This window comes from Podarcis filfolensis (genome assembly GCF_964270895.1).
Source record: "Podarcis filfolensis genome assembly, chromosome: 8".
Lineage (NCBI taxonomy): Eukaryota > Metazoa > Chordata > Lepidosauria > Squamata > Lacertidae > Podarcis > Podarcis filfolensis.
Window position 1 is genome coordinate 79054736 of NC_139611.1, and position 27926 is coordinate 79082661.

The 27926-nt window shown below is 44.1% G+C and overlaps 2 protein-coding genes across 15 annotated transcripts; one reads left to right on the top strand and one right to left on the bottom strand.

Moving 5' to 3' along the window:
* On the bottom strand, positions 1 to 14015 carry LOC310768697 (guanylate-binding protein 1-like). 2 transcript variants are annotated; one of them, XM_083627342.1, is made up of 11 exons: positions 8838 to 14015; positions 7895 to 8120; positions 7564 to 7691; positions 6923 to 7032; positions 6052 to 6257; positions 5668 to 5901; positions 4929 to 5209; positions 3652 to 3864; positions 2558 to 2660; positions 1584 to 1777; positions 1 to 597 (listed from the first exon to the last, which is right to left on the bottom strand). In XM_083627342.1, the coding sequence occupies exons 2-11, from the start codon at positions 8067 to 8069 to the stop codon at positions 472 to 474; spliced, it is 1770 nt and encodes a 589-aa protein (XP_083483468.1). In that variant the 5' UTR covers positions 8070 to 8120; positions 8838 to 14015; the 3' UTR covers positions 1 to 471. The 2 variants fall into 2 exon arrangements, with proteins under 2 accessions (XP_083483468.1, XP_083483469.1); XM_083627343.1 differs by lacking the exon at positions 6923 to 7032 and having other exon boundaries at positions 6052 to 6268; positions 7895 to 14015.
* Positions 448 to 26920, top strand: LOC310768637 (uncharacterized protein). Of its 13 annotated transcripts, none has more exons than XM_083627163.1 (9): positions 448 to 717; positions 15623 to 15863; positions 16952 to 17118; positions 18584 to 18681; positions 19404 to 19569; positions 20457 to 20574; positions 22530 to 22605; positions 23880 to 24876; positions 26293 to 26920. In XM_083627163.1, the coding sequence occupies exons 2-9, from the start codon at positions 15634 to 15636 to the stop codon at positions 26460 to 26462; spliced, it is 2022 nt and encodes a 673-aa protein (XP_083483289.1). In that variant the 5' UTR covers positions 448 to 717; positions 15623 to 15633; the 3' UTR covers positions 26463 to 26920. The 13 variants fall into 13 exon arrangements, 10 of the variants coding, with proteins under 10 accessions (XP_083483289.1, XP_083483287.1, XP_083483288.1 ...); XM_083627161.1 differs by having other exon boundaries at positions 644 to 717; positions 19404 to 19578; XR_014551358.1 differs by lacking the exon at positions 448 to 717 and adding an exon at positions 14125 to 14558 and having other exon boundaries at positions 22530 to 22600.
* Positions 26921 to 27926: the final 1006 nt, after the last annotated feature.

Here is a 27926-nt window from a genome sequence, read left to right on the forward strand (position 1 = left end):
CCATGGCCGATTCCAATTTATTTATTAATTAATTAATTGTCCAAAAGCTGTTATATAAGGTTCTGCAAAATGCACTGTTATTAAACAGGATCTAGTGGCAATATACATGGTCCATATACAATCATAAATCACTGTCGAAGAAATACAGACATAAAATAAAACCAAAATAAATAAACCACATGTATGCGAATGCTTGCAAGGCAACAGCTAGAACTATTTGCAACATAAACGTAATAGTTAAGACAAGGTTACAAGGCATGAACCCTATTATACCAACAGAATACAATCAACTATCAGATTTTCCTTCTTGTTTAATTTCACCCATTTTGTCTTTAAATGCCATCATTTTTCTCATATACACACAAAAAGTCACACCAAAGATATCTCCTCAGTGAGCCCAGATACAAAGTAGATCTCTCCTCTCCATCCCATTCCTCATCCATTTAGGGCCTTTTGGAAATGCCAGGAGCTTCAAAGGATCACACATGTAGAGCCCCCATTCGACTTCTCACTGATCGCAGAGTTCAAGCGCTGGATCTCGCCCTGAAGCCTGCTGACTTCTCGGTTGAACCCTTCTTCCTGAAGCCGCCTCTGCTCCTAAGGAATGGCAGGGATAAAGAATAAAGTCAATGCCAGTTGATCACAGAGCAAAGCTGGAGACTGCAATAAAAGAGACGGGGACAGAGCTAGGCCAATTCAGGTGGTGAATTGAGACAGGTGAGCAATTGCTTCCTCCTCCCTTCTCCATATGCCCCCAATCCAGCTGCTTCTTTCCCCTAATGTTAGGTCCCTGAAGACTATCTCAAGATGACACAGGCATCCTCAGGCAGCTAGAATGGTGCCATCTTGAACAAACTGGCCCTGTGATTCCTGAAGGATGTATGTTGTAGAGCTCCCCAATGGTCACAAGTCCCCAGAAAAAATAATAATGGCAAGAGAGACAAACCAGACCTCGTTCATCATCCAAAGAAGTGGCAGCAGCAGCAGGAGGAGGAGGAAGCTTGCTTGCTTCTACTCTGCCAGAAAGAAGACTCAAAAGAACGTTGTGACTAAGAAGTAGTGCCCGGGGTTGCTTTTTTTGTCCTCCCTCCCAATCCCTTTTCTTTTTGTGCTGTATCTTTTAGATTGTAAGCCTGAATGCTTATTACTGATTGCCGTGAGCTGCTCAGGAGGCCTTCTTTGGCTAAAGAGTGGGGTAAAAATACATGCATAGAAATTGCACACATAGATAGTCTCTTATAGAGAGCCAATGTGGTGTAGTGGTTAGGAGCGGTAGTCTTGTAGTCTGGTGAACCGGGTTCGTGTCTCCGCTTCTCCACTTGCAGCTGCTGCGTGACCTTGGGCCAGTCACACTTCTCTGAAGTCTCTCAGCCTCACTCACCTCACAGAGTGTTTGTTGTGGGGCAGGAAGGGAAAGGAGAATATTAGCTGCTTTGAGACTCCTTCGGGTAGTGATAAAGCTGGATATCAAATCCAAACTCCTCCTCCTCCTTCTTTTTCTTCTTCTTCGACTTTGGCCTCTTTAGTGAAAGCTGGTAGGACTGCATAAATGATCAGGCTTATAGTACTAAGGATATTGTTACCTGGAGCTTTGCATTCATCACCATCTCATGCTCTGCCAGTAGCTTCCTCCTGTCCTCCTCCATTTTTGTTTCTAGCTGCCTTTTGTGCTCCTCAAAACTCTTTTCCTGCTGCTGGGCCCTCCGGACAGCCTCATCTTTCATCTTCTCATGCAACTCTGCTTCCCGGGCAGAGGCTTCAGCCTTGACTCGCTCCACTAGGGGGAAAGAGAGATGGTGAATGCTAATTGTACATTAAGACACAGGTTGGCAAAGGCTGCATTAGCGTATTGGGAGGTTGTGTACATACACTGAAATCAAATTTTAAAACACAGCTTCCTCTAAAGAATTCTGGGAACTTTAGTTCACAGACCTACAATTCCCAGCACCTTTAACAAACTAAGTTCCCAGGATTCTTAGGGAAGGGAATGTGTTTTACATGAGTGGTGTGCATGTAGGTTCATCATCGTCATTATTATTGTTATTACTGTTGTGACAGTACTGAACAGTATACAGCACCATCAGTTCTATTTTTGCTGCATCACATTTCAACTGGGCTATTGTGACAGCTCAGTATCAGGGATTTTTTATATTTAAAAAACAGCTTTTATAAATTATTGTATCATTGAAAGTCACATTGTTATTTTAATGAACTTCAGTCTAGTGGGCCTTTCTCACTTCCCTTAATCAGATGACAAGAGTATTCCCAGCAACATTTTCCTCTTCCATCCTGTGGTCTCAGTCAAAGTCACCCCTCCGCAATGGCCATTACAATTTTTTTATTTATTAAATGGCAGGTCTGATCATTGTACCCTCCAAGATGTTCCTAGTTTGGCTTTCATTCAGAGGCCTGGGAATTGGTAGGAATCAGGAACTAGCAAAAATGACAGGAAGTGGGGACTCCCACCTCAGACGGAGGAGGCTAAAACTATCCCAGCCAAGATTGTTATGGGTCTGTAAGGCCTGTCTGTGGAGGAGGCCTCTGAACTGGGGCTCACCTTCAACCTCCTTCTGTTTGTCCGTGAGGGTCCGGTCAGCCTGCAAAATGGATTGGGCTGCTGCCTCCTTGGATTTCAGGAAGTCTTGCAGGGCCTGGGAAGCCTAAAGAGGAGAAGAGGGGTAGAGTGAGGCAAATTGTTTGGCTTTGTGCTTGCATGCAAAGCTATATGCAGTAAAGAAGACACTGCAAAAACCTGAAGGCCAGTCTAGACATGGCATGGTAGCCATTCGTACTTTATCTAGATTAATGGCCCAGTCACCTCTGGAGCTGAGCTGGGTTTGTGAGAGAGACAGTGGGGTGTATTACTTCAAGTGTATGACTAAGACTGTGGAGACCCAGGTCCAAGTCCCCCACACAGCCATGAAGCGATCTTGGAGAGTCTCTCTCCCTCTCTCTCTCTCTCTCTCTCTCTCTCTCTCTCTCTCTCCCCCTAGCCTATTCCACAGGGTTGCTGTGAGAGAAACTCACACTGCCTTCTGTTCCTTGAAGAAAAGGCAGGGTATTAATTAATAAATTAAAGCAAAATGTAATTTATCTAAAAAGTCATTTCCTCCTCTGCTTTACCCCAAGGTGTACTATCCTTTAAAGAAATCTTCTCCCATCCTGATTCACTTCAGGATCAGAACTGCACTGGGAGAAATGTGGTTATCGGGCTGAGCAGGGAGCAGGCAAGGCAGGGCAGTGAGGCAGGGGTTACATTTATATCCCACCTTTCTTCCAAAGAGCTGAAGGTGGTGTGCCTGGCTCTCGCCCTATTTTATGCTTGCAACAAAGCTGTGAGGCAAGATAGCAAAGAAGCAGTGACTGGGCCAGGATCACCCAGCGGGTTTGTTGCTGAAGTAGGGATATAAACTCCGGTCTCCCAGACCCTAGATCAGCACTCTAACCATTGCACCACAGTGGCTCTTACAGTGATGCTGACAGGGCTGCTGACTGTGATGGAGCGACAGCTCTGGAGAAACCTATTATAGCAAAGGAACAGTAAAATAGTTATAAGGAGAGGATTTATCCCTGGGGAAGCTAAACGTGGTTTGTGGGTGTGCTGCATGTCCTCTTATCCCTCCTGTTGCTGTGCCTACAAGTCTGACTCACCATGAGTCCTTTCCCAGGCACCAGGTAATACTGATCCACCTTTTCCTTCTGGTCATCCAGAAAGCGCTGGTAGCCCCCAGCCACAGAATAGCTCCCCTTGCCAATCTCCTCTTCCAGGTCCTGGAACAGCTGTGTAAGCACAGCCTGGCAGCGATCTGATGATGCCTGCTCATTGCGAGAACAGAACTCTAGAAGCTTGGCATGCAGCTGGGTCTGGAGGAAAGAGGGAAGAGTGGAGGGGAAGAGAGAAGGGGGCACAGGGTGAGATGCAAATGGTGCTTCCTAATGGAGAACAGTCCTATATTCCCTATTCCAGGGATTTCAGGGCTCTCTCTTGTTGCAGGCACTAGCCCCAGTGGAACAGTGCAAAGGGGAAGCAACGGATAACATGGTTCCAAAGTGTGTTTCAGTGTATGAAATAAAAGGACTTTATTCTGAAAGTTGGCTGTTGCTCTACTTGCTCTCCCAGCACCATCAACCAAATAAGCAAGTTAGCACCCAGAATGCCCCTAACTCTGCTTTTTAGACTTATCATAAATAGCACTGGGCAGGGGAAGGTAGAAAGAAGCTTGCATCTTGCATGTGGAGGCCCAGGAGGAAGGCTGCAATGCCCTTGAAATCCATGAGAGAAAGTGACTCTTAGATACAGATCAGAAAGTCCATTCTGCTGAGTGCCAGCTGGCTTCCCGTTTGTCAACCCAGAAGGAGAAGAGATGTAAGAAAGGGCTAAAAGACCTAGGGCTTCTTCACATTTACCTTTCCCCCGCTCTTTCCAGGCACAATCCGTGCTTTAAAGCTCAGAAAGAGCAGGGCAAACAGTAAGCGTGGATAAGGCCTCAAATAACAGGACCTGCTGCAAGTCTACTTTGCCTGAAAAAGGTGGCTCATCTACTACCCTCTGTCCTTTCCTCAAACTGGTCCTCCCACAGTTAGTTCCTCATTCTAAACACTACCCTTGGGAACAGGGTCACTTTTTCATCCCAACAAAACCAAGAGGCTGCCAGATGCTCCATGTTCCTGGGGGCATCTTAGCTCAACTCAACTAGCTCCATTGGCATCCAATCAATGGCCAACACAACCTTGCTAAGGAGCCGGATCTCATCCCTTGACATCTCGGCTCTGAACTAGGACAGGAATGAATACATTGCCCCATAGAAAGGAACCTCCCATTTCTGAGTATCCAGCTTTCCATCCAACACAAAATCCTTCCTAGTTTTCCTTATATCAGATATTGAGAGCCCCCTATCTAATGCCCACTGGTGAGTTAATCCCCATACCCCAAGTTCCTTCTGGTACTCGTGATTGACATCCTTGAAGGCTCGTGCCAAGAACACTTTAATAGCCTCCTTCTCATATTGGGTATGCACTTCCAGCAGCTCCTCGATAGTCTCGGTGGGCAGCTTCAAATGTTTCTCTATCTCTCCTTCATAGTATGTAATGGCATCATGCACAGCAGCTGTGTTCTCAATCTGCGCCAGGGCTACCACCGCGTTCTCTATGCAGGGTATGGAGCCACTGCAGATGGCGTCCACATAGGTCACCACCAGATGCCCCAATGCTGCAAGGGGTAGGGAGGGAGAGAAATATGGTTTAATAAGATATTAATGTGATTAAATATGATATGAGTAAAACTGGATAAATGATGAACTAATGTAAGCGGCTGGGGAAACACAGCCCGATGGGCAGGGTATAAATATTATTTATTATTATTATTATTATTATTATTATTATTATTATTATTATTATTATGAGATAGTTCAGGATATATGAAAAAGCTCTCAAATAAGTGGTAATGGTCCAGCACAAATTGTGCAAAAGTCTGGGGCAAGTGGAAGTGTTGACAGGCCCTTAGTCTCTTGCAGAAAAAACAACCAAAAAGTATTATGGTCTATAAACAAAAAAGTATTCTAGTCCATAAACCCTTCAGCTGTATACTGAAGTTCATGGTGAAACCCCAGCCTCTCCACCCAGGATTCCCCATGAGCCACTCAACCCACGCCCTTTGCCTCTACTCACATGTCCCTGTCACCGTGTGCCCTCCCTGAATGACTTTTGCCTGAGCTTGCTCATGAATATAGCTGCAGAAATGCTGAACCTGCTCCAGAAAGTCAGGATTCAGTTTAGATTCAGGTAGGTCCTCCAGTTCCTCTAAAGCTCGCCTTGAGGCCGGGCGGTCAAAGACAAAGCACTTGCGGCTGGGGAAATACTGGCGTATGCATTTCTTGGCAAGGTCCAACTTCTCTGGGTTGTCTAACAGAGAGAGAATCACAGATAAGGTTATTATTGTTGCTGTTGCTATTATTTTGTGCCCCGTTGGCTCGGCCCCCTGTGAGGGGGAACATCCCACACCGTCCTAAATCCGGCACTCATCCAGGCTAGGATCCCTCCGACTCTCAGTACCTTTCTTCCTCTTCAGGGCATTCTCCAGATATTCGTCTTCGGTGATAGGTTTCCCATTCAGCTTCAGCAGTAACGAAAAGTCACGCACAGCCCAGACGAAAGCCGGGAAGAACCTGAGAAAGTCACTTGAATCTTCCTCTTCACCCTCAGAGTCCTTTGCAGGTGTGCTCTTCACCTTAATGCGCTTAGTCAGCTCTGTCACATACCTGGGATCACACTAAGGAAATTACGATGCCTCTTCCACTTCACAGGGCAGTAATCTCTCAAATACCCCTCACCTTTCCTCCTCTATCCCTCCTCACTATTCCTAAGGCCCTTATTAGAAATGTCACCCAGTTAGATAAACCTTGCTTCTAGATAAAAACAGTAGTTCCAAATCAAAAAGCACAATTCCTTCGTTTTCAGATGATGTATGCATGCGACATAGCAGACACAGTACTAGAAAAGGCATTCCTTCTGTGTGTGTGAGAGAAGGCAGAATGACTCTTTTAAGAAGGACTTGCATTTAAATGAATTAACAGTTTTTTGCTGCCTCATTGGAGAGGTGTCTTTTTAGTGCTGTTTCCCTCCCAAAGAAATCTAACCAGCTAACTGATTAGAAATTGCTGTCTTACTTATTATCACAGTTTCGTTCATCTTCATTTGAATTTGTCCATTAGTGTGCTTCCTGGAAACCAGTGCGGTGTCCCCACTAACTGTGACCTACATTGCACCATCCAGTATCGTAAAAGTAAATGTATGTACGAAGAGGCATTTCCCAGCATGCACACACAGCTACATTGCTACCAAAAGCATCTACACGCCATCTATTCTGACTGCAAAGCAGGAAAACTGGCAGTGAACTGCCTGACACCATTTGTACAAAGGATACTGCAGTTTCTCCAGAGCATATTGGTCAATGGTGCCCATGCTGTTGTATACAAAGGTGCTGCTTAACAGAATGGACAAGGCAAAAATCCAGGAGTCATTCGCAGTATTGCTCTGTAGGATGGGATGTAAGTAATTAGTGCAGAATCCTGTTACACACTTGATCTGCACCTAGGCTGCATCCCTACACACAGTAAAGAACTCTGCCTGGTTGATCCCTTTCTGCTCGCACTATCTCACCTTTGGATTACTCCTATGAGCATCCTTCCTCACCTGAGAGCTTTTAAAGTGCTCCTGATTAGCCTTGTTCTCCTGTTGTATAGTTGTTGTTGTTGTTAATTAAGATTTATATACCACCCTTCATCACAAGATCTCTGGGTAAAAGGTAAAAACAAAAGTAAATAGTTAAAGAAAAGAAAACAATACCCCCCCCCAAACATTTTAAAAGGCTGTAGAATATTAATCAGCCAAAGCCTAGTTGAAAAGGAATGTTTTTGCCTGGTGCCTAAAGGTATACAATGAAGGCGTGAGGCACAAACAGCAAGCCCTACCTGAACCTAGGACCTTCTGCATGCAAGGCAGCTGCCCTACCACTAAGCTATGGCCCTTCCCCCATACAATAGCTGCTCTGTGTCTCCAACTTACCTTCTCCACATCGCCCAGCCCCTCTGTGTCCAAAAGCACCAAGGTGTGGCCAGGCTTTTTGGGGTGAGGAAGGCACCACATCCAGATGCCCATGGTTTGTGCTTGTATTGTGGCCCCCAGACAGAAGCCTAAAGGGATCAAATGAGACAGGAATAAGGGAATCAGGTACGAGGGGATCAGCAGTAACCTCAGAATATGGTCCTCTTAGTGTGGAATTCTCCGATATCTGAAAAAGCGGTTACCTAAATGAAGTAACATCTGAATGTACCTTGCTGGCCCCATCCAGCCCAAAGTCTCTACCCACCAACACCTATTCCTTGTGCAGACTCACCTTTCTTCTTTCCTGCCAGCTTGTTCATGAGGTAGGATTTGCCTGTGCGGTACAGTCCCACGATGGCTACTACCACCACTGGCTGTTGGATGCTCTGCAAGATCTTCAGGGCTTCCTGGTTGATCCGCAGCTGTTCACTGAGGTTGTTCTCGATCAGGCACATTGGCTCTTCCATGATGCTTGGCTGAGCAGTTCAGAAGGCAGCCCAGGAAAGAGGCTGAGGAATCGAAAGAGACAAAAAGAAATTCCAAGCTCTGCTTCTGCACTCAGGTTATTTCCCCTGGAAAGGCTGGGTCGTGGTTGTGAAACATTTTCCCCAAGGGCATTTCCTCTTGGGCAAGCTTCTGGGCCAGAGCAGTGAATGTGAGCGATTCCTACCATTTCAAAACATCAAAATGAAAGGACATATTTCAGTTAGGCAAAATCTCTTGGGGGGAGGAGGTGTGGTCCCAAGGCCTACAGGGTAACAGTTGGCACCCGAACCTGAGATTCCCCATCCCTTAGCTAGATAAAGGAAGGGCTGCCCATAGGATCTTTGAATGCTATTCTTCAAGAACTATGAAACTATTCACTCACTCCAGGACAAGCCCTATCATTAGGTAGAGGGGCGGGCAGCTGATATTGTGCATCAGGAAAAGGCCGCAAATTGTTTGTTATTTATTATTACTGCGTTTTCACTGCCAAGACATTTGTGGGGTTTTCTGCCTCAGGTGCCAGAATCACTTGACTACTTCCTCAATCCCTTGCATAGCCAGTAAGACAGGGCACAAATAGAAAGCATTTGCTGCTTCGCCACACTCAGCAAGATGTATCCTACCAGCCCTGCCTTGATTTGACCCAAGTCATTTCTTCCCCAGCCTGAAAGTCTGAAATCCAGGGCTTGTGGCTGTTTCTCTCAAGCTAACAGCTAGGCAGGACTGTGGAGAGAAAAGGTGGTACTCACATAGGTAATTTTCTGGCTGCTCTGGCTTGGCAGCAGTCTCTCTGCGGGGCACTTCAGCCACTAGGAAATTCAGGAGCTGCTGAAGCCTTTCCCACAGATGTGTGCTTGGAGCAGTTTACAACACTCCTGCTCTGACTGCAAACTCCAGTGGCTTTTTATGGTAGCGCTCACATGAATTCCCCTCACTAGATGCTTTGACTGGAATTAGAATTGCTAAAGAAAAGGTTTCAGTTTCCCTTTTGGTTTCCTGTCTTAACCAGCCAGCAGGACTGCTTGTTCTCAGCTGACTAAAGAAGGAGGGGTGAGGTGGAGGGGCTGGAGGCTGGAGGCTGGAAGATCCCATTGTTTGAGCAGGGCAAACTGCACAATCCCTTCACAAAGCTCTAAATTTGACACATGATGTGCTGCCTTGTAGCTGCTTGGCTCCCAGCACTTGGTGACTCAGCCCACAGCAACGGCATTTCCGGTCAACGTCAGTGCTTAAGTCAATATGAAATTCTCCTGTTTGTACAGAAGGCCACAGAAAAAGTATTGCCCCATTTGGTGCTGTGAGGAGGGAAGAAAGTGGAAGCCATACACTCATAATGGGAACACTGTTTTTGACCCCTTGATCTTTGCCATATTTCCACAAAGAAAGACTTCTGCCTGTGTTCTCCAAAATAATGTTGCTCTTATTCCTCTTTCTCAGAATGAGCACCAGCAGTTCCTGGAAAACAGGGTAGCAATTTCCAAAGATAGAGATATACGAGAAAGGAATGCAGCTCAGTGGTACAGCATCTGTTTTGCATGCAGAAGGTCCCAGGTTCAGTCTCCAGGTGGGGGTGGGACTGGGAGAGATTCTGGTCTGAAACAGATCAATTGCACCACAAGCTTTTCAAATGGCAATGCAATACAAAAAGCACAGTCTATGACAAGGGGTAGCCAACACAGATGCTGATTTGTCCTTTTGCTTAAAAATAAGTGTTGCCAGCAGGCCACAGGGTGCTTTACAACAACATCATCATAATAAGCCACACAAGAACTTGCAAACAAAAGCAGCAGCATCAAACTAATTCAAATTCAAATTACTTCAATCACAATTCCCCTGCTGGAATAGGTGTGCCTTCACCTGCTTTCTAAAACAAAATGATAATCTGGCTAGGCACATCTTAGTGAGAACATTCCAGAGCCATGGAGCCACCACTAAAAAGGTCCTTCCACTGGTCCCAGAGGTATGCACTTCATCCTGCGTAGGGACCACCAGTCAGGCATCATCCACTGACCCTAAGGTGCAGGCAGGATGGTCTGTGAGAAGCCACAGGGCTTGTCCACATGTAAGCATTGCTTAGCTGTTAATCTACTCCCCACCCCACCATTCAAATTGCAATAGACTAATTGAGACCCATATGTATTTCAATTTGTATCTGGGGAGTAATTTACAATTTATACCAGTAGGTGTTACCTTTTATGTTTGTCCCCACCTTCTAATTTATTAATTCTGTTACACCAGTTATGTACTGGTAGGGCACATAAACAGATTTCTGCAGGCGCACCTCATTTTTGTTTTCTTGTTTTGTCCTGTTTTAATTCCCCTGCCCAGGAAGTATGCAAAAGCACACAATTTTTAATTTTGTTTGAATGTGCTGTTTTCTGGTTTTGGGGAAATCCAAGGAATCAAAGTTAATATATACGGCTACACTCCTCTGTTCAGGAACATGCCAAAAATAGCATTTATACTTCATTCTTTACTCCACTTTTAAAGGAATCCTCTCCCCATCTTTTTCTCCCTGCTCTACTTTTAACACAGTGATTTCTGCCCTTTCCTTCTATTTATCATTCTGCATCTATTTTTCACAGTGGTTCAGCCCAGCTGTTGCAAGCTCCCTCCTCCCCAGCCATGTCAACCTTGCTAATCAAAGAGCAATCAGGCACAAACTTTATTATTTATTCCAATTGTCCCTTTGCAGATGCAGCTTTATCTGACCCACACCAGGTGTCACATACAAAGCCAGATGTGGAGCAGGTGGACATGGTTTGAGGGAAATGGCCTCATTTCTGAAATTAGGGTCCCTGGTGGGCCTAATTTGGCCTGTGAGCTGAGGATTTCCCTTCACTGATTTATTCTCAGGAACTGGTCTGTTTGTCACTTATATAAAGCAGAAGGGCGTTGCTGGCAAGTGACAACTGGAAGATGAGGAAATGAGCCCTTGTTATTATGTGTTGTGATATTCTGTCAGTAGTAGATTATTCCTCCAGACGTTTATCCTTGTCAAGTTGTTGGTGTTGCTTTTGATGGATAACAGAGGGGACTGATGCTCTGATCAGATCAGCCCACCCCTGACATATGCATCCACGAATATAAGAAGACCATAAGTGAGACAAATTAACTTCTATATGCAATTAATTCCCACCCCAACATTAGGCATATCAGAAAGGTATGTTGAAATCAGGCCCCATCAAAATAACCTTGAATTTACACAGAAATTCCCATTCCTGTCTTCATTCTTAACTGAGGTAGCATTGGCCAATGGTATTGTAGGGGGACCCCAAGGGCCCCCAAAATATGTTTTGTGTGTAAAAGGTAAAGGTACCTCTGCCCGTACGGGCCAGTCGTGTCCGACTCTAGGGTTGTGCGCCCATCTCACTTAAGAAGCTGGGGGTCAGCGCTGTCCGGAGACACTTCCAGGTCACTTGGCCAGCGTGACGAAGCTGCTCTGGCGAGCCAGCACCAGCGCAGCACACGGAAACACCGTTTACCTTCCCGCTATAAAGCGGTACCTATTTATCTACTTGCACTTAGGGGTCCTTTCGAACTGCTAGGTGGGCAGGAGCTGGGACCGAAAGACGGGAGCTCACCCCGCCGCGGGGATTTGAACCGCCAACCGTGCGATCGGCAAGTCCTAGGCACTGAGGTTTTACCCACAGCGCCACCCGCGTCCCTATGTTTTGTGTGAGAAACCTATAAAAAAAAGCCCCAACTGAATGATATATTGGAGTTCTGTTAAAATCCTTCGTTCATAATAGTTTCGTTTTGTTCATAAAAGACACATAGCCCAGTTGCTGGAAATACCAAAGATAAGGCATTCAGGGAGTGAACTTCTGAAGAGTAAAATTATGGGAGTCTGGCTGTGCCAGCTTACCAAGGACAACTCCCCTTATGTAGGCTTGTTATCTAGGTGAACATAAATCTCAGACTACAATTCTCCTTTCTTTAGTATGTAGGCTTGTATGTATTTAGGCTTCAAAACTTTGGAAGTGAGGGGCCCTAGAAGGGCTGGACACACGTCAAGTTGCAGGCTGGACATCTAGAAAGTTGTATCCAATGAGTGTTCTGCCAGCTACACTCTGCAAATGTCTGCAGCGGTTTGATTGGATTTTATCTCTAAAACCTATACAGTGGTACCTTGGTTCTCAAACACCTTGGTACTCAAACAACTTGGAACCCAAACACTGCAAACATGGAAGTAAGTGTTCCAGCTTGCAAACTTTTTTTGAAAGCCAAACATGCTCCATTTTGAGTGCCACGCTTCCAGTTTGAGTGCCACACTTCCGTTTTGAGTGTTACGCTGAGGTCTGTCTGTTTTTGCTATTTATTTTGTGTTTTTGTTTGTTTGTTGGCTGTGTGGAACCCAGTTCAGCTACTGATTGATTGTGTGACTGCAGTACATTGTTTATTGCTTTCATTTTATGGAGCAATGGTCTCATTAGATAGTAAAATTTATGTTAAATTGCTGTTTTAGGGGTTGTTTTTTTAAAACTCTGGAATGGATTAATCCATTTTGCATTACTTTCTATTGGAAAACACACCTTGGTTTTGGAACGCTTTGGTTTTGGAACAGACTTTTGGAACGGATTAAGTTTGAGAATCAGGTACCACTGTAAAAGGTCCGGGGGAGTAAGACCCACCCCCATTCAGCCTTTGTGGAGGTGACCGTGCTGGACCTATTTACTGCAGTAAATAAACTTTTGGACTCTTTCTTCAACCTGACTCACGAGTAATTAATGGTACTCGGTGAGACAGCAGATTTGCCCTGCAACAGTTTGACTAATATATTATCAACTAGCCCCGAAGTCTCTCTGCAGCTCCCATTGCCCTTTCAGTGGAATAGCTTGAAATCAGAATTAACAGCCTGCATTTCTGTGACTCGCCTCCTCTGTAGCTAGCAAGGAAATGTATAATTCTTAGTGGGCTATTTTAATAACATTGCAGGCTAGTATCTTGTGTGGATTTTTTTACAAGCTTGCATTTTTATTCTATGTCCCTCTTTTACATCTGTCAATCTCAAGACAGTGTCCGCACCCCCACATATTATATTCATAGCAGTCTTGTATATAAATATAAATGGATGGTTTATTTTGGTAGCTAACTGACAGGCAAAAAAAGAAGTTGTGAATGTGATTAGAACAATGTTGGAGAAATCCTGGTCAGTATTTTAAATTTTGGTTTTAGCTCTATCACGATAAAAAAAAATGGTTGATAGACCTGATGAAAGTAAATAAGTAAATAAAATAAATAACAAGAGCAGAGTACATCGGAATCCCATCAGCCATGAGGCACGCTGGGTGACCTTGGGCCATATCAGTGTAATTTACTTCACAGCATTGTTGTGAGGGTAAAATGGGTGAAGAGAAAAAGATGCATAGCCCGCTGACCTCTTTGAAGGGAAGATGGAACATAAATGCAGTGACAATTCAGTTTGGGATGATGCCCTTTATTTTGCAGCACAGAGGTGCACAAATCCCAGCTACTGATTCAAGCTGCATTTAATTTAATAAGCTAACAAGCCAAAAAATAAAAATTCATAACTTTGTTTCAAAAAAGCTTCACGTAAAGAAGTGGGGAATGGGGAATAGCTTCAGACTCCTATCACACTGGAAAAAAGAGGCCTTTGGGTGGCTGATGCACTTTTAAAAACCACCATTGCCCTTGGGTTTTTCATTTTTGTTGTAATAGCCTTTCATCCAAATTAGGGGTGAGGGGAATTCCATCCAAGTCGTTTAGCTGAGGGGCTCGATCCCTTTCTTGGATCTCTTGCTCATTCTATCTTATCTATATATGTACAGTATATTCTTAATTACTCATTGGTTCAGGGTAAACCACCCAAAATTTTGGAGGGAAGCAGAGCATTCTGTGGGCACTATATTTTCCACTGATCTGCCCCGAGCATATTATTCTGCTTTCTGAGGCATCCCTTTGCCAACTTTTTTCACCAGCACTGTTTTTGAAACACAGTGGTTCTCCCCTTCTCCCCCTATTTCCCCCACAATGGTCCAGCCCAACTGTTGCTAGCTTCCTCCCCCTCAATAGTTTGAGCGGACTTCTCCTAACTACCACCCCACACCGCTCGAGCCCGAGACGCTCTCGTCGCTCATTGGCTCTCTCTCTTTTTTTGCAGTTGGGAGCGAAGAGCGACAGTTTAGTAGAAAGCACTCAAAGTAGCAACCTGGCGAGGCGCGGGGGCGAACGAATGATTTTTGTCTGGTCACGGGGGCTAAGGGAGTAATAAAAGGCCACTTTTCATTGGCTCGCAGTCCAAGCAGCGAATGATAGGAATGCTGTGATTGGTTGTTTGACGTTGGAGTTAAAGGGAGTGCTCTAGGAACCGTTTTATGTGCATGAATGCTTGCTTGCCTTTTATAGCGTTCTGAAATACTCTTCAGTTCTCCTTTTCTTTTTGTCACGCCGATCCACAAAAGTATCCCGTAGCCAATATATATATATATCTGTTTCAAAGTGACATGGTAATGCTATAAAAATGTTGCCTCAGAACCTTAATTAGCCTTCGGAAATAAAATCTGCATTCTCCTCACCCAACAATTTTTTCATAGTATTGACACACCTTCATTGTGAGGGCATCACTAGCAACCATCCCAAAGGATCCTGTCATCCTGTCAAAAACAAGATGGTGTCACTATTGCCTGTAGTCACACTCAGTTACTTAACTTTGCTATCTAGTGACACAATTCCCTCGTAAACCCACATTGTCCTGACTTTCACACAACTGCTGTGCCTTAACTTCACCTCATTTGGACACCGTGCATGAAGTGCCCTTCCAATACTTCCCCAACAGCAACCTGGCTTCAAACACACCCCAGCGTTTTAAAATTATGTCATGTTTCTGTAGAAATTCCATGGCATGAGTCCCTCTCGGTCATGTCAAGATTATAGCGGCATAATCTCCTCCAAGTGTCTATTTCATATTTCTCCAGAAGCAAATGTTGGTAATTTGGGTGGTCCAGGTGACAGCAACCAGAGCAGGCCTTCGCATGAAGCGGTTGCATCAAATTCCAGAGGGATTGCCATTTTCCCACCTCTAATCTCCATCTCTGTGGCTGCAATCCAAAATATACTTACTTGAAAGTGAATCCCCTAGAAAAAAGGCAAGGCTCACTTCCAAGTATGGACTGGGATGTACTTGTCATTAAAAAAAATAATAATAAAATCAGCCAATTGCCTTAGGGTCATTTTCAGTTTTCATACTGGGAGCAAAAACGTCAAAGGCCAGCCCAGGCAATCACACCTTTGACCTCACCCATTTATTACCCTCTGTTTGGGTAATCCTGATCGACCAGCAGCAGCGTGCAACTATCTGAAATGGGACAGATGCCATTTTAGAGGCAAAGAAAATGTATCTTTTCAGGCATATTGCAAGATTGAGACGGGAGGGTATACATTTGAAGTGGTCAAGGAGTGCACTGGGAATCCTCAAAGCTGGTTCTAGTCAACAGTCAGGATGGGCGGCTCTGTTTGGATCGAAGAAATGGCCTCACATTCCGAGACATGATGTTTCTCCCCTGCCTTTCAGGTTCCCACAACATGGGAGACAATGAGGATCCTGACGCTGCAGCAGCACCAAACATGCAGTGCTCCCCCTCAGACTCCACCACAGACGACAGCAGCACCCAAGATGATTATGTGCTCCCCGCCATCGTACGCTCTCCAACCTGTGCCCGCTGCCGCAATCATGGCATCCGGGTCCCACTGAAAGGCCACAAGAACACTTGCCAGTTCCAGGGGTGCCAGTGTGAAAAATGTATCCTGATCCTGTACGTCTGGTGGGAAAGCAAGATGGAAGTGGGTGCTGGCCCCAGACATTGTGGGGATTTGTGTTGAACGTAACACAGTGCTGGTCTCAGTAGGTGGCACTGTTCCCTTATGAATAAGGCCTTCGTCATATTAAGCTGCAAGTACTACCTCTCCCCTTTGTGCTTTGCTGGCTCCTCGGAAGCCCATTAATACTTGCAATGATGTACGGCACAATGTTTTTCCTTTTAAAGTACACTCCTTGCAGCTCCTTGCTTGGTATCCTAAAGGAAGAATCTATGCAAATGTGCATGGATGGCTTAGAACACTGGAAAAAGGCAATCTTGGGAGGGTATGACTAGAGAACCAGGAAGGTTAAATATGCATCTGAAACTCCAAAGCAGGGCAGGCCAACTTTTCATACCAAGTAGGCCGCAAGAGTACTTCAACATGGAACCAGCAGGCTACATACACTGCCTTGTCCATAGCTGTCAACCTTTCCTTTTTTTGCGGGAAATTCCCTTATTCCAGCACTGTTTCCCGCTGCTATCCCAGATTGTTAGATATCCTGTAGACTGTCCCTGGGACAGGTGAGGCTGCTGATCCCTTATTTTCGAGGCTGCTGATCCCTTATTTTCAAATCTGAAAGTTGACAGCTATGGCCTTGTCACATGGGAGGAGGAAAGCAAGGCCAAAACTTGATGCTCCCACCCCAAACCTTTGCACTGCCTTTCCAAAGCCGACTAGCGAGACGCCATGCTTTGCGAAGGGGGTGCTAGGCTCCAGCAGGGTTCTAGATCCCTCTCACTTCCTTCCCAAAGCTGAGGAAGCACTAACTAGGCTTTGGGAAGGAGGAGGTAGGACCTTAGGACCCTGCCAGAGAGCCCTCACACCTTCTTCCCAAAGCCTAGCCCAGGAGTGGGGGGCATCAAATGTTGCCAAGGGCTGCAAAAAAGGCCTCAAAGGCCATGTGTTGGACCACCTGCTCCAAAGGGAGAAAAGCAGGTTTTGTTACATCGTAGGGAAAAGGCCAAGAACTCTTTGCTTGTGTGTGATTTGTATCTGCCCACTCTACCACTTTAATTCTTTATTTAATGGTTTCTCCTCCCAGGCAGAGACGCCGGGTCATGGCTGCCCAGGTGGCCTTGCGCAGGCAGCAGGAGATGGAGCTGAGGAAGCTGACCAGTGGTTTGCTGCAGCTTCAGGACAGCCCCACATCAAGCTCTCTCCACCCGGCCAAACTACCAAAAGGGATCAAACCTTGCAGGGGAGACATAGGTAAGCTGCTATGAGAACAGGAAAACATGGGACATTGAATTACTGTATATAAATAAATAAAAATGCAAAGGACTGAACTGTACTCCTCATTGATCCGAATTTGCTTCCAGTCCTAAATGTGTTTAGTATTATAGCATTTAGCATTAATTATATATACAATCCCATCAGTTTATATGGGAGCAACTGACTTTCTCAATCTCCTCTGAGTTCTAAAACAAAAGAACACCATCAGAGAAAAAGGCGGGGTATAAATACATATATAACAATAATAACACAGGCTGCCAAACATAGGGGAGCAGAAAATATATGTCCAATGTGAATGGCTGCAATGAAATAAATGAGGATTTGTGCTGGCAAGGAATGATTTTTGCAAATTCAGCTCCATGAGCTCTTGCAAACAGATGCTTTGAACTTAGATGGAAAAGCTGATTAGGAGTACACACAAAAATTAACAAGTGGGAAGAGAGTTAAGTGTGTTCTCTCCACAGTTTTTCATGCTCCAAAATTCTCCTCCTGAAACTGAATTTCTCCCCCCAAAAAAACTGTGGGGTGGTTGTTAAAATGTGTATGTAGTTTTGTCCTTAGGGTCAGGGACTCAGGGACTGCTGCAAGTCCAGCAACCTTTGGCTCCTTCTCTCCTTGAAAAAATCCATTCAGGCTGGTATTTAGAAGCATTCTGTGCCTGGGTTTGCTTTTTTCATTCTTCCCATTTCCTTTTTTTCTTTTGTCATGTCTTTTAGGTTGTAAGATTGTGGGCAGGGACTGTTGCACTACTGACATTTGTAAGCCAGCTCTAGGAATCTTTTTTGGCTGAAGACTGAGTAAAAATGTCTTTAAAAAATAAATACCGTATCATAGGAGGTAAATTGGCTGCTTGTCAGATTTTAAGTAATAAATACACTTATTTATTTTAAGTATTTTTTTACTCCATTATTTTTCACTGAAAAGGCTCCTCTTGAGCCTTTTACTAACAATTTTTGTAAGACAGTCCTTGCCCTCAAGCTTACAATCTAAATGTTGTGGCAAACAAGGGGAAAGCAGGAAGGCATCAGTTCTTAAAGTTTCAGTTCTTAAACAACCAACTTCAGATAATCTGATGGAATAGTGCTGCTAGGGGACAGCTCAGGGAGGGTCGAAGGTGTTAGTCTCTCATCAGAGCAGACCTTTGTAGGGGGGGGTGCAGCCGGGTACACTTGCCCCAGACCTTGGAAGGCTAAGATGGCCAGGGTGCCCTGCCAGGGGCCTGCTGGACCTATGCTGTCATCCCAAGAACAAGCCTCAGGCCCTGGGTCTCAGACAAGCTCTGCAAGGACCTGCACCAGAGTCAATGAAATAGCCCTGCTTCCCTTTGCTGTGCAGCATGACAGACACCAAAAGAACTACCCTTACATGACTTTTTCAAAATTCAGGCAACATTCCAGTTCACAGCTAGTGACCCACAAGCTTCCTCTCTTTTGTTGTACAGGCAGGAAAGAGAATGAAGAACCCTTGAAAGATTCAGAGGATGGACTCAGAGGGGTTCCTGGACCCCTACGAAGACAAAGGCGGAGAGCAGCCAGGAAGGTGAGTAAAAGGGACCAGATCACTTATCTTGTCTTCTTATTTGATGGGGTCATTTTAACAGTAGATTGTGGTTGGCACTTGCAGAAAGAGATTTCCGGTCCTCTCTTTATACTGGCAACAATATGCCTTTTCCAAAGCTAAACTCAGCTTTGTTGTCATAGAGTTGTTAGCAAAATGGCCAGGAAATGAGAAATGAAATAAAGCTGGAAGCCTTGAAATATAGATGTCTTGATATCATCAAATTAAACATAAAGTAGCCAGCCTCATATACGTTTGCCAGCATAACACTGAAGTCACTATTAGCACTTGGGGTGTTTTATTTTTGGTAAGGGCTGCTTCCCCTTATATATCCAACCTGAGCCTGTGGAACTCCTTGCAACAGTAGGCTTGGCAGGCGTGGGCAGTGCCAGACAGTGGAAAGGTGTTCTCCCTGGCAAAATGCTCTGGAATCTAGGTGTAGCCTGTGATGCCTCCCTTTGTTTCCTTCACTCCTTTAAGATCTAGGAGACTTGACTGATTCTCTGGCTATAACCTCACAGAGAATGTCCCCTATGATGCTATCAGGATTTCCCAAAGTGAATTAATATAGTTCATGTCAATTAATGATTTGAGCAGAAACTTTTTAAAAATTGCTTCATTTATTTGAGGAAATGACTTATATGATGTTTGCAATATTTATAAGCTGTATTTGTATTGCATTTGCATTGTGCATTGTTCTCTAGGAATGTTCTTGGTTGCCTCTCCCTCACTGCTCTAAAGTGACAGAACTGCCGTGGGCCCTTCGAGGACATCAACCACCTCATACTGCTTGGTTCCCACCTCCGCTTCCTATGCCCCCTGCACCCTTCTGCCCATTCTTGCCTCAGGAACATTCTTTTCAATTTCAAGGTATGTTAGGTGGGTGACCAATTTCTCTAGTAATAAATCTGGTGGAATCTATTTATTTATTTTGTTGCATTTAGTAGTCTGCTCTTCACTGAACATTTTCAGTCACAGAGCAGGGAACAACTAATAAAATTAAACAAAGTAAAAAGAACAGCATACAAAAATTACAAAAAAACCCCAACAACAATTCTGTCACAAGGAAAAAAAGCACAACTTCAAAAACCAAATACTGTGGTAAAAAACAAACACAAGACAGTCAAACATTTTAGATAACCAATAGTCTTAGAAAGAGTTCCTACTTCTTGTTTCACATGTAGAAGCCCACTCATTCCCCCTCTGTCTCTTATACAAACAGGGCCCCACTCTGAGCCAACAGACCCTCACCCTGTGATTTGATGGCTAATATTTTAGTTGCATGTAATTAAGAAAACCTACATGATCATAGCACATGCTTCGAAAGATATACTGCACTTCTTATACTATAATAGCAGCAATTATATAAGAACTTAATGTAACCTTTCTAGCATCCTGGTGTTCTTTGAAACAGCCCTGAGGTACGAGGTGTTGCTTCAGAAAGGCTGGCCCTAGTTCTGGTTTCTTATACAGTGGTACCTCGGGTTACAGACGCTTCAGGTGACAGACTCCGCTAACCCAGAAATAGGACCTCGGGTTAAGAACTTTGCTTCAGGATGAGAACAGTAATTGCGCAGCGGTGGCAGCAGGAGGCCCCATTAGCTAAAGTGGTGCTTCAGGTTAAGAACAGTTTCAGGTTAAGAACAGACCTCTGGAACGAATTAAGTTCTTAACCCAAGGTACCACTGTATTGTAAACACCATGTTGGCCTCTGTATTCAGGATCTGATCACTGAGCTTGTTTTCCACCCCCTGCAGGTTGTGATGGTAATGAAGCATTGTACATGCCAGATAGTTACATGACAGCTCCAGGACAGATGTTTCACCAGACCCCTGGCACGTCCTGGTGCTTACCTTCACCTGCCAATCTGCCCAGGTATTTTGTGTATGGCGTTCCAGCATCGGGAATATTTAAAGCTAAGTAACGGTCTGTGACTGAAAATTTAAAAACATGAATATGTCTCTATAACAGCTCATCAACCAGGAAGACTTAACTGTGGGTGACTGAAATCTTTGGTCATTATAGTTGTAAAAACTATAATATAGGTCAGTATGAATATTTCCATATGCAAAATAAATTTAATGACTGCTTATTTTGCATATGAGAACACATTTCTGGTGAAAATAAGGGAATCCTATCACAATGATAAGAAGAAGTCCTTGCAGAGTTATATAGTAAAAAGAATGTGGACATTCACTAGAGTTGCTAGATCTTTAAAGAGGTGGCCCTGGCCATATCACATTCCCAAGCATAACATGTTGGATGAGGTCTGTAAAAAGTAACATAGCTCCAGAGTAAGTTTGAACTTTTGAGCTGGCAATTCTACCACCTGTCCACTCACATTTTGCCCACACTATATGATGAAATATTTGCTCTCTATGAAATATTTTCTTGTCCAACATGTTTATGCACATGGCAGTTGTGTAAACACCCTAAGGAAAGTCTGGCAGCTGTAATGTTCTGTCTCCCTGCTCTGCTGAGGATTCAAAAACAAGAAGCCAGGACAAGACAGAGAGCAAATAGTTGGTAATAGTACCTCTGGGTATTAATCACATGGTTGATTTAGCCATCAGGTAGTGCCTCCCGCATGTGGGAATGAACATGCCTTTTGGCTACGATCTTAAGTGCACTTGTATAAATGTTCAATTAATGTCAATAGGACTGACTTCTGCCACAATGTTTACAGTATCAGGGTGTATATTAGCTCACTAATCCCAAGAAAGGGCTAATCCATGTCCAATGTCAGGGCTGTTGAGAAATAAGTCTCCGCTAGACACAAGGCCCATGATTTAAGATGGGTTATTTATTAAGGGATCTACTTCTCTGTGTAAATTACATTGTACATAGAAGGTAAAGTTACTAAAGAAATTACAGTGAAGTCAAAGGGAAGTATAAAATGTAGAGTTTGCTGTAGAAATTTATGAGATACAAAGCAGATAAGCTGATGACCCTTTTGGCAAACTTCTGGGGCTAAAGGAAATATTCAAACTTTCCAGTTACACAGAAGTCTTAATCTGGAGCAGGAGTGGGGAACTTCAGACTCAGGGGCTGAATGTGGCCCTCAGAACTCTCCCCAGGCAAACACCTCATTAGCCCTGTTTTGCAACCAAGATTTTTTGCCTGGTTGGAATATGTTCTTGAAGTGTGGTGATGTTCTTTCCTTGCCTGGATGGAGGGTGGAGAGAGAAAACCTCTGATTTTTGCTTGGCCTACAACAAAGAAAGCATCACATCCATTGTTCCACCCACTTTTGGGCATACATGCGGCCCCCAGATGGTTACTCACAAGGGAAAGTGGCCCTCAGTCTGAAAAACATTCCTATCCCTGATCCAGAAGAATCTAGTGGAAGCACAAAGTCACAGATATGAAGTAGACATAGCAAAGACAGTGCTGGAATAATTGTCTTGTTATGAGTGGAACCAGAGGGTGGTATATGCCTTTACTGCTAGAATAATGTATTTGCACAAATTATTTAAAGAACAATTTTAACAGTTCCATGTAACTTCAGGTCCTGTATAATGAATAAACAGAAATTGCTCCATGAAAGACACTACCTAATCTATTATTTATCTTTTAATCTTTGGCACTGGTACAGCAACAGCTGTCTATACTAACAAACATTTACTGCAAACAGCAAGTTGTGGGTGGAAATGTAAAGTGAACTTGGGAGAATGACAGATGCAGAAGCCCCTCTTCCCCCTCAACAGTTTGTGGTTTAGCAAGGACAGAAGGCGAGTGGGAGACAAGCTGCCAGTAAGGAACTTTATAAACAGGATTGAATGTGCTCTCTGTCTTTCTCTCTCTTCCCCCTCCCATCCACCCTCTTCCAGCCGCATGGCCCTGAATCCCCTGAGTGGCAACATGGATTTCAGCAGACGTCCAAAGGCTGCACCTTTGGGAGGTCAGGTATTTTGGTCCTTGTGTCTTGCACAAAAATTGCCCGTGAGCTGGAATTATTACCTTCTCCCTCCTTCCTCAAAGATGGGAAGACACATTTCAGTGATCTTGCAGGAGGTAGCAAAGCTGGCAGTCGGAACTATTTAGTCTGCCCTGTTCTGTGGGAGGGTGAATACACACATGCCAATGTATGGTAAGGATTCTCTCCTGATGTCTCTCCAATTGGTGACTCACAGGTGTGTTAGCTTGTCACAGAGAAATGGAGAGTAGTTCAAGGTCTTGGAATGGGCAACCGCTTTACTAATAGTAGAACTCATGCTTCCCCTATAAAAGTCCTATGATCCATTTTGTAGGTGATTGCTTCTTTGCCGTAAGAAGGCCCCAACTTGCCAGGGCCTTATATCGGTAGAGGGCTTTCATGGGCTGGTCCAGTGGTTTAGTGGGAGAGGGTGAAAGTGGGACAGTCAGCCAGTCATGGTCTTTGGTCTAATGTTAAGTTATGAAATGCCATAGCTCTGGCTGCAAAAGAGGAACTGCGTTGGAAACAGTAAACATTATCGCTTGAAAAGTGAAACAACTCCTATTCCTTTACAGCCCTTTAAATTGGACTAAGCAGAATGCACAGCTGGGGAGAACACGAGCAATGATTGGCAAGGCTAAACGATATCCATTCAATCAAAGAATTGTTATTTGGCACAGGCAATTGGTAAAATGACTAATAATTGGTCTATATTTCACTCTGTATACGTGGAAAGCAGCCAGAGTTGCATCTCCATCCTATTCTAATCGGAAACCTTTATTAAAATATTCCATGTTGCAAGTGCCCATACCACAAGGCAACCTGGGGCTAGATTAAAATTGAGGACCTACAACTGTCTTGCTGCAGAGGCCGGTTGTGTGTCATTCTTATTGCTGCTACCACTTTCCTTTTTTCTTTTTAACTCTGGTGAGGAAAAGGAATCCAGAGCTATGAGCTGGTTACCTGCACGGGTGAAGCTTCAGCTAGCACCTTCTCATCAGGGTAACACTTCATGCTTCTGATAAAGTGGACTGTAACCCACAAAAGCTTATACTATAATACAATGGTTAAGTCTTTTAATGTGTTGCAGGTCTCTTTGTTCTTTCCCACCAGCAAAGAAAGATGCAAGATTTACCCTGTTCTTATTCTGTTTCCCAAACTCTGCAAAAAGAACAAGCAGAATCTGTACATGAGACGTTCATTAATCTAGTTCATGTCTGTTTGTTAATCATGAGGTTAATAGTCTCTCCCCCTCTCTCTTCAGCCAACCTCTTCTGCTCATGTTTCGGTCTGGCCCACCAGGGGGTTTATCTTCTCCCCCCTTTCTGAACAACAGCTGCAGAAAGAGGCTGCTGAAGCCCTGATGGTGCTGAGAAATGCTCCCCAGCCAGGTCCCATTTTGGCCACTTCCAGTCTTCTGCCCCCTACCAGCTCTGCACCTGCTCTGTTGGCCTCATCAGCTTTCACACGCCCCTCAGCAACATTTCACAATCCTGAGGTGGCCAGTCCCTTCCAGCAGCATCCCTCATACTACATGCCTCCATGTGACATTCAGCCTGTAAAGGCTTCCAAGGACATAGCTTTGAAAGGAACCCAGCTGTCACCAGAGTCAGTTAGTGCTCATGGAGAACAGGCCCCAGGGCCTCTTTTCCTTCCTTTACTCCATGGAAGTGCTCTTCCCCAGCAGTACAAAAATGTCCATCTATTCTCAATTGCTCCATCCCGGGCACCCCAAGTGGCTACTTCTGTAATGGTTTCCAGCATCCAAGCTGTCAAACCCAGCCTCAGAGGGACTTCCAGTGTCAGCCACCACCATTTTGCCCCAAACGTGGCAACCTACCACACAGCCTCAGGCTCCATGCCACATACCATCTGCATGCCACAAACTGTAGACAGTGGTTGGATTTCAGAGACAAATGTTGAAGTCCTTGCTCCATCCAGCTCCACTCACAATGGCCCTCAAATTCTGCCCTTCTGTGTCCCACCAATGGATGTGTCTGTCACTTCAGTGCCCCTACAAACTGGCATCCCATGCACTCCATTTGGGATGGAACTGCACATGCTTCCCAGGCTGTCACTGTTGAATCCTACCCCCTACATTATAGCTCAGGAAGGTTTCCCAGAGCCAGTTTCCCCCCCAGGGCATAAATCACAACTATGCCATCAGCAGCAGAGCCAAGAAGGAAAGCATTCCAGCAAGGGTCAGGAAGGAGAAGAACATGGCAGAAGCCACAATGCGCCAGGGAGCAAGGATCCAGAAGGTACACTATAGACAATGCAGCTGCAATTGATGCCAGAAGGACTAATATGTGCTATCAACTGTTTTTTAAAACAGTGTCTCCAAAGGGGCAATGACATGTGCAGAAAGCACCCCTGTACCCAAAATATAACTGGGGGCTATATAAAGGAATATAGAGATTTTATTTTATTTTTCTCACACACAACACACTAGAATTTAATGAAAGTGATTGGCAAAAATACTTCACACTACACAATCAACATGGAATTGGCTGCAGAATGTTGTGATAGCCACTGGACTTTAAAAAAAAATTAGATAATTTTTTGCTGGAGGATAACAGTTATGATGATAATAATATTGGTAAACCTTTCAGGGCTGTTGTAAGGGTTATTGAAAGAATGTACACAAATATGTGCATTTGAGCTTTTAGAAAAACTCACTATACAAAACTGAAGCATTTTAAATTTTGGGAAAGCCCTTCCATGATGCAGCACTGCTACCTGTAACAATTTCATAGGAGTTTGCACAAAATGTCAAGCACATGTACAGGCAGACATGGAATCTGGAATGAGGGGATCTTTACTTATCTTTGTAGATATTAATGCTGGGTTCTTGGGTTGTTGTTTTTTTTAAAAAAGGATTTGATCTGTTGATGTATAGGAAAATTCCTACCGTTAGCAAGAACAGTCCTTGCAGAGAAATTGTTAAGAATGCATGCAAACTAGCTTCAGCAGGTTTCTCCTTTATCAGGAAACCTGATTTCATTGACCAAAACATACCTACACCCATATTGCTTTTCTCCTAAACTGAGAATCTTCTGCTGATCTTCCCGTATACAAGGAAGTACCAAGTGGCAGTGTCCATGGTGCAAATAAGAAGCCTGCTCTAGACATCTTATATAGCTTTGCTGGAATTTCTTTGTTTAAACACCATCACCTTTGTATCAAGAGGTTACACAGGAGGTCATACAGCTGGGCTCCTCAGAACACAGACAGAAATATTCAAATCACTTATTCCGGATTAGTCGCATTGCAGTCAACTTGAGAATCATGGGATTTAAGGATCATGGTCATAATGATGTGCAGAGTACCCAGAGTGTCTGAGAGAAAAAATTCAAAAGGGGCAATTACGGTGTTGCCACTTAGGAGCTATTCATACAGGGCTCCTGCAGTGTGTCAACTTACGGCTTGTAGCTGACCTGGGTTCACACCGGATCAGGCAGAAGGCAATGCAATTCCAATCATGTTACCTTCTAGCTGACCTGGAACAAACCCAGGTCAGCCACATGGTATTTACAAATAGCAGGCTGACACCCTGCGGGAGGCCTGTCTGAATGGCTGTCACAAGATCAGCGTTATTGTTGTATAGGTAGGAATAGGGGAAGAAGCCATTGAGCTGCACTGTTAGAGATCTAACAGGGTTTCTCTGTTCTGTGTAGGTTCTACAGAAGCAGCACCTGACTTCCTCGCATCTAAGCAAGCATGCAGCCAGTCTGTTCAGCAAGCTTCACCAAGCCAACAACAGCCGAGCCACCTCCACCAGGCCAACACCTCCCCCTCTGTTTCCCTAAGCATTGGCCAGATGGGCTCCATCTCGCTCCCCACCTAGGCTTCTGACAGTGGGAGGTGCGTGCATATATAATACTTTGTGAAAAGAAGGGCTTCAGTTGGGTAAAGCCCTTCTCTCCAGATCTTTTAACAGGGCGTGGTCAGGGGCACAGCCTCTGCATTTCTTTCCTTCAGATCCCCAGCTGAGTTATTGCAACCACTTTATTGTGGCAAGACAAAGTCAGCATCACTTAACACATTCAATTCATTTTTAACTAGTTCAGTGCCAGGCAACAGGCAGAGTTTTTGAAAGGGTTTTGAGAAAACGTTAGATTTTTAAATAGCATGTTGGAGTAGCTTTCTAACAAATAGCGTAAGCAGTTAATGTTCCTTCTTGAAGAAATGGGATATTGTAATGGATTTCTACCATTTAAAAATAAATCACACTGAAATGATTAATGAACAAGACATGTGTTACGTTCCCTACACGGCCGCTGCCAATAAAATGTTGAGACACAACAGCAGTTGTTTTGGTTTTTATCCCCAGGCTGAAGTTTGAAATATTTTTCACTTTGCTTTATCTAGTGCTATTTCAAGAAGGATTCAAGTTTTCTAAATTAGAGCTATACTGAAATTCTGCACTCAGAATATATTAATAGGGTTGTATTTGGAAGCTTATGTAGCATGTTGGTTTTTGAGGGCATGCAAGAACACCATGAGTGAAAACCACAAGGTAAGATGAGAAAACCATGTGTCACAGATAATTTCTCCTTTGCATGCTGAATTCTTTTACAAACACTTCTATACATTTTCAAATTTATACCCACAACAAGAACTGTAAGTATTTTTTAAACAAAAAAGTTCTCAAACTTGTACCAGATGTGACGTGTACCAGATTCCCATATACATATTCCCATATACATATACAGTCACAGAGAGCCTCTGCAGCAAATATCAAGCAGATGTTAAAGTGAGGTTTGTTCTGTAGCAGTAGATCATACTATGACCTCCCTCACCCCAAAACTGTTGTTCCATCTTTCTGCCGGAAAGGGGAGAAGGATGGATGTATTAGCGAGAGGAGGTGGGGCCGTGTTCTGTAGGTTCACACTTCTAGAACAGGCTTTCCTTATCAGCTCTCCAAACCAACAGAGCCCACATCACAGTTTACCATAAGCAATAATTCCAGAAACAAGTAACTCAAAACCATGCCATTTATTTGTTTATTAGAAAGATGGGCATCCAGGCCTTCCAATGCATTCATATTGCACAGAGCAACTTAAAACAATTAAAATATAAGCCTTGGTTATTAATGCAAGATAAGCAGAAACATTCTATCTAAAATAGCTTAGAGACCTTTGAATTTCAGATACAGGGACAGCAACACTAATTTAAGTTCTACATGTGAGAACATCCTCAGGACATGCCTTCTCTACAAACAATGTCAGTGTTTTACCTCTTGAAGCTTGAACCTTGCAGACTATAGTTATGAGAAGAGGCTGAGAATTGTCTGCTATTGTTCTCTAGA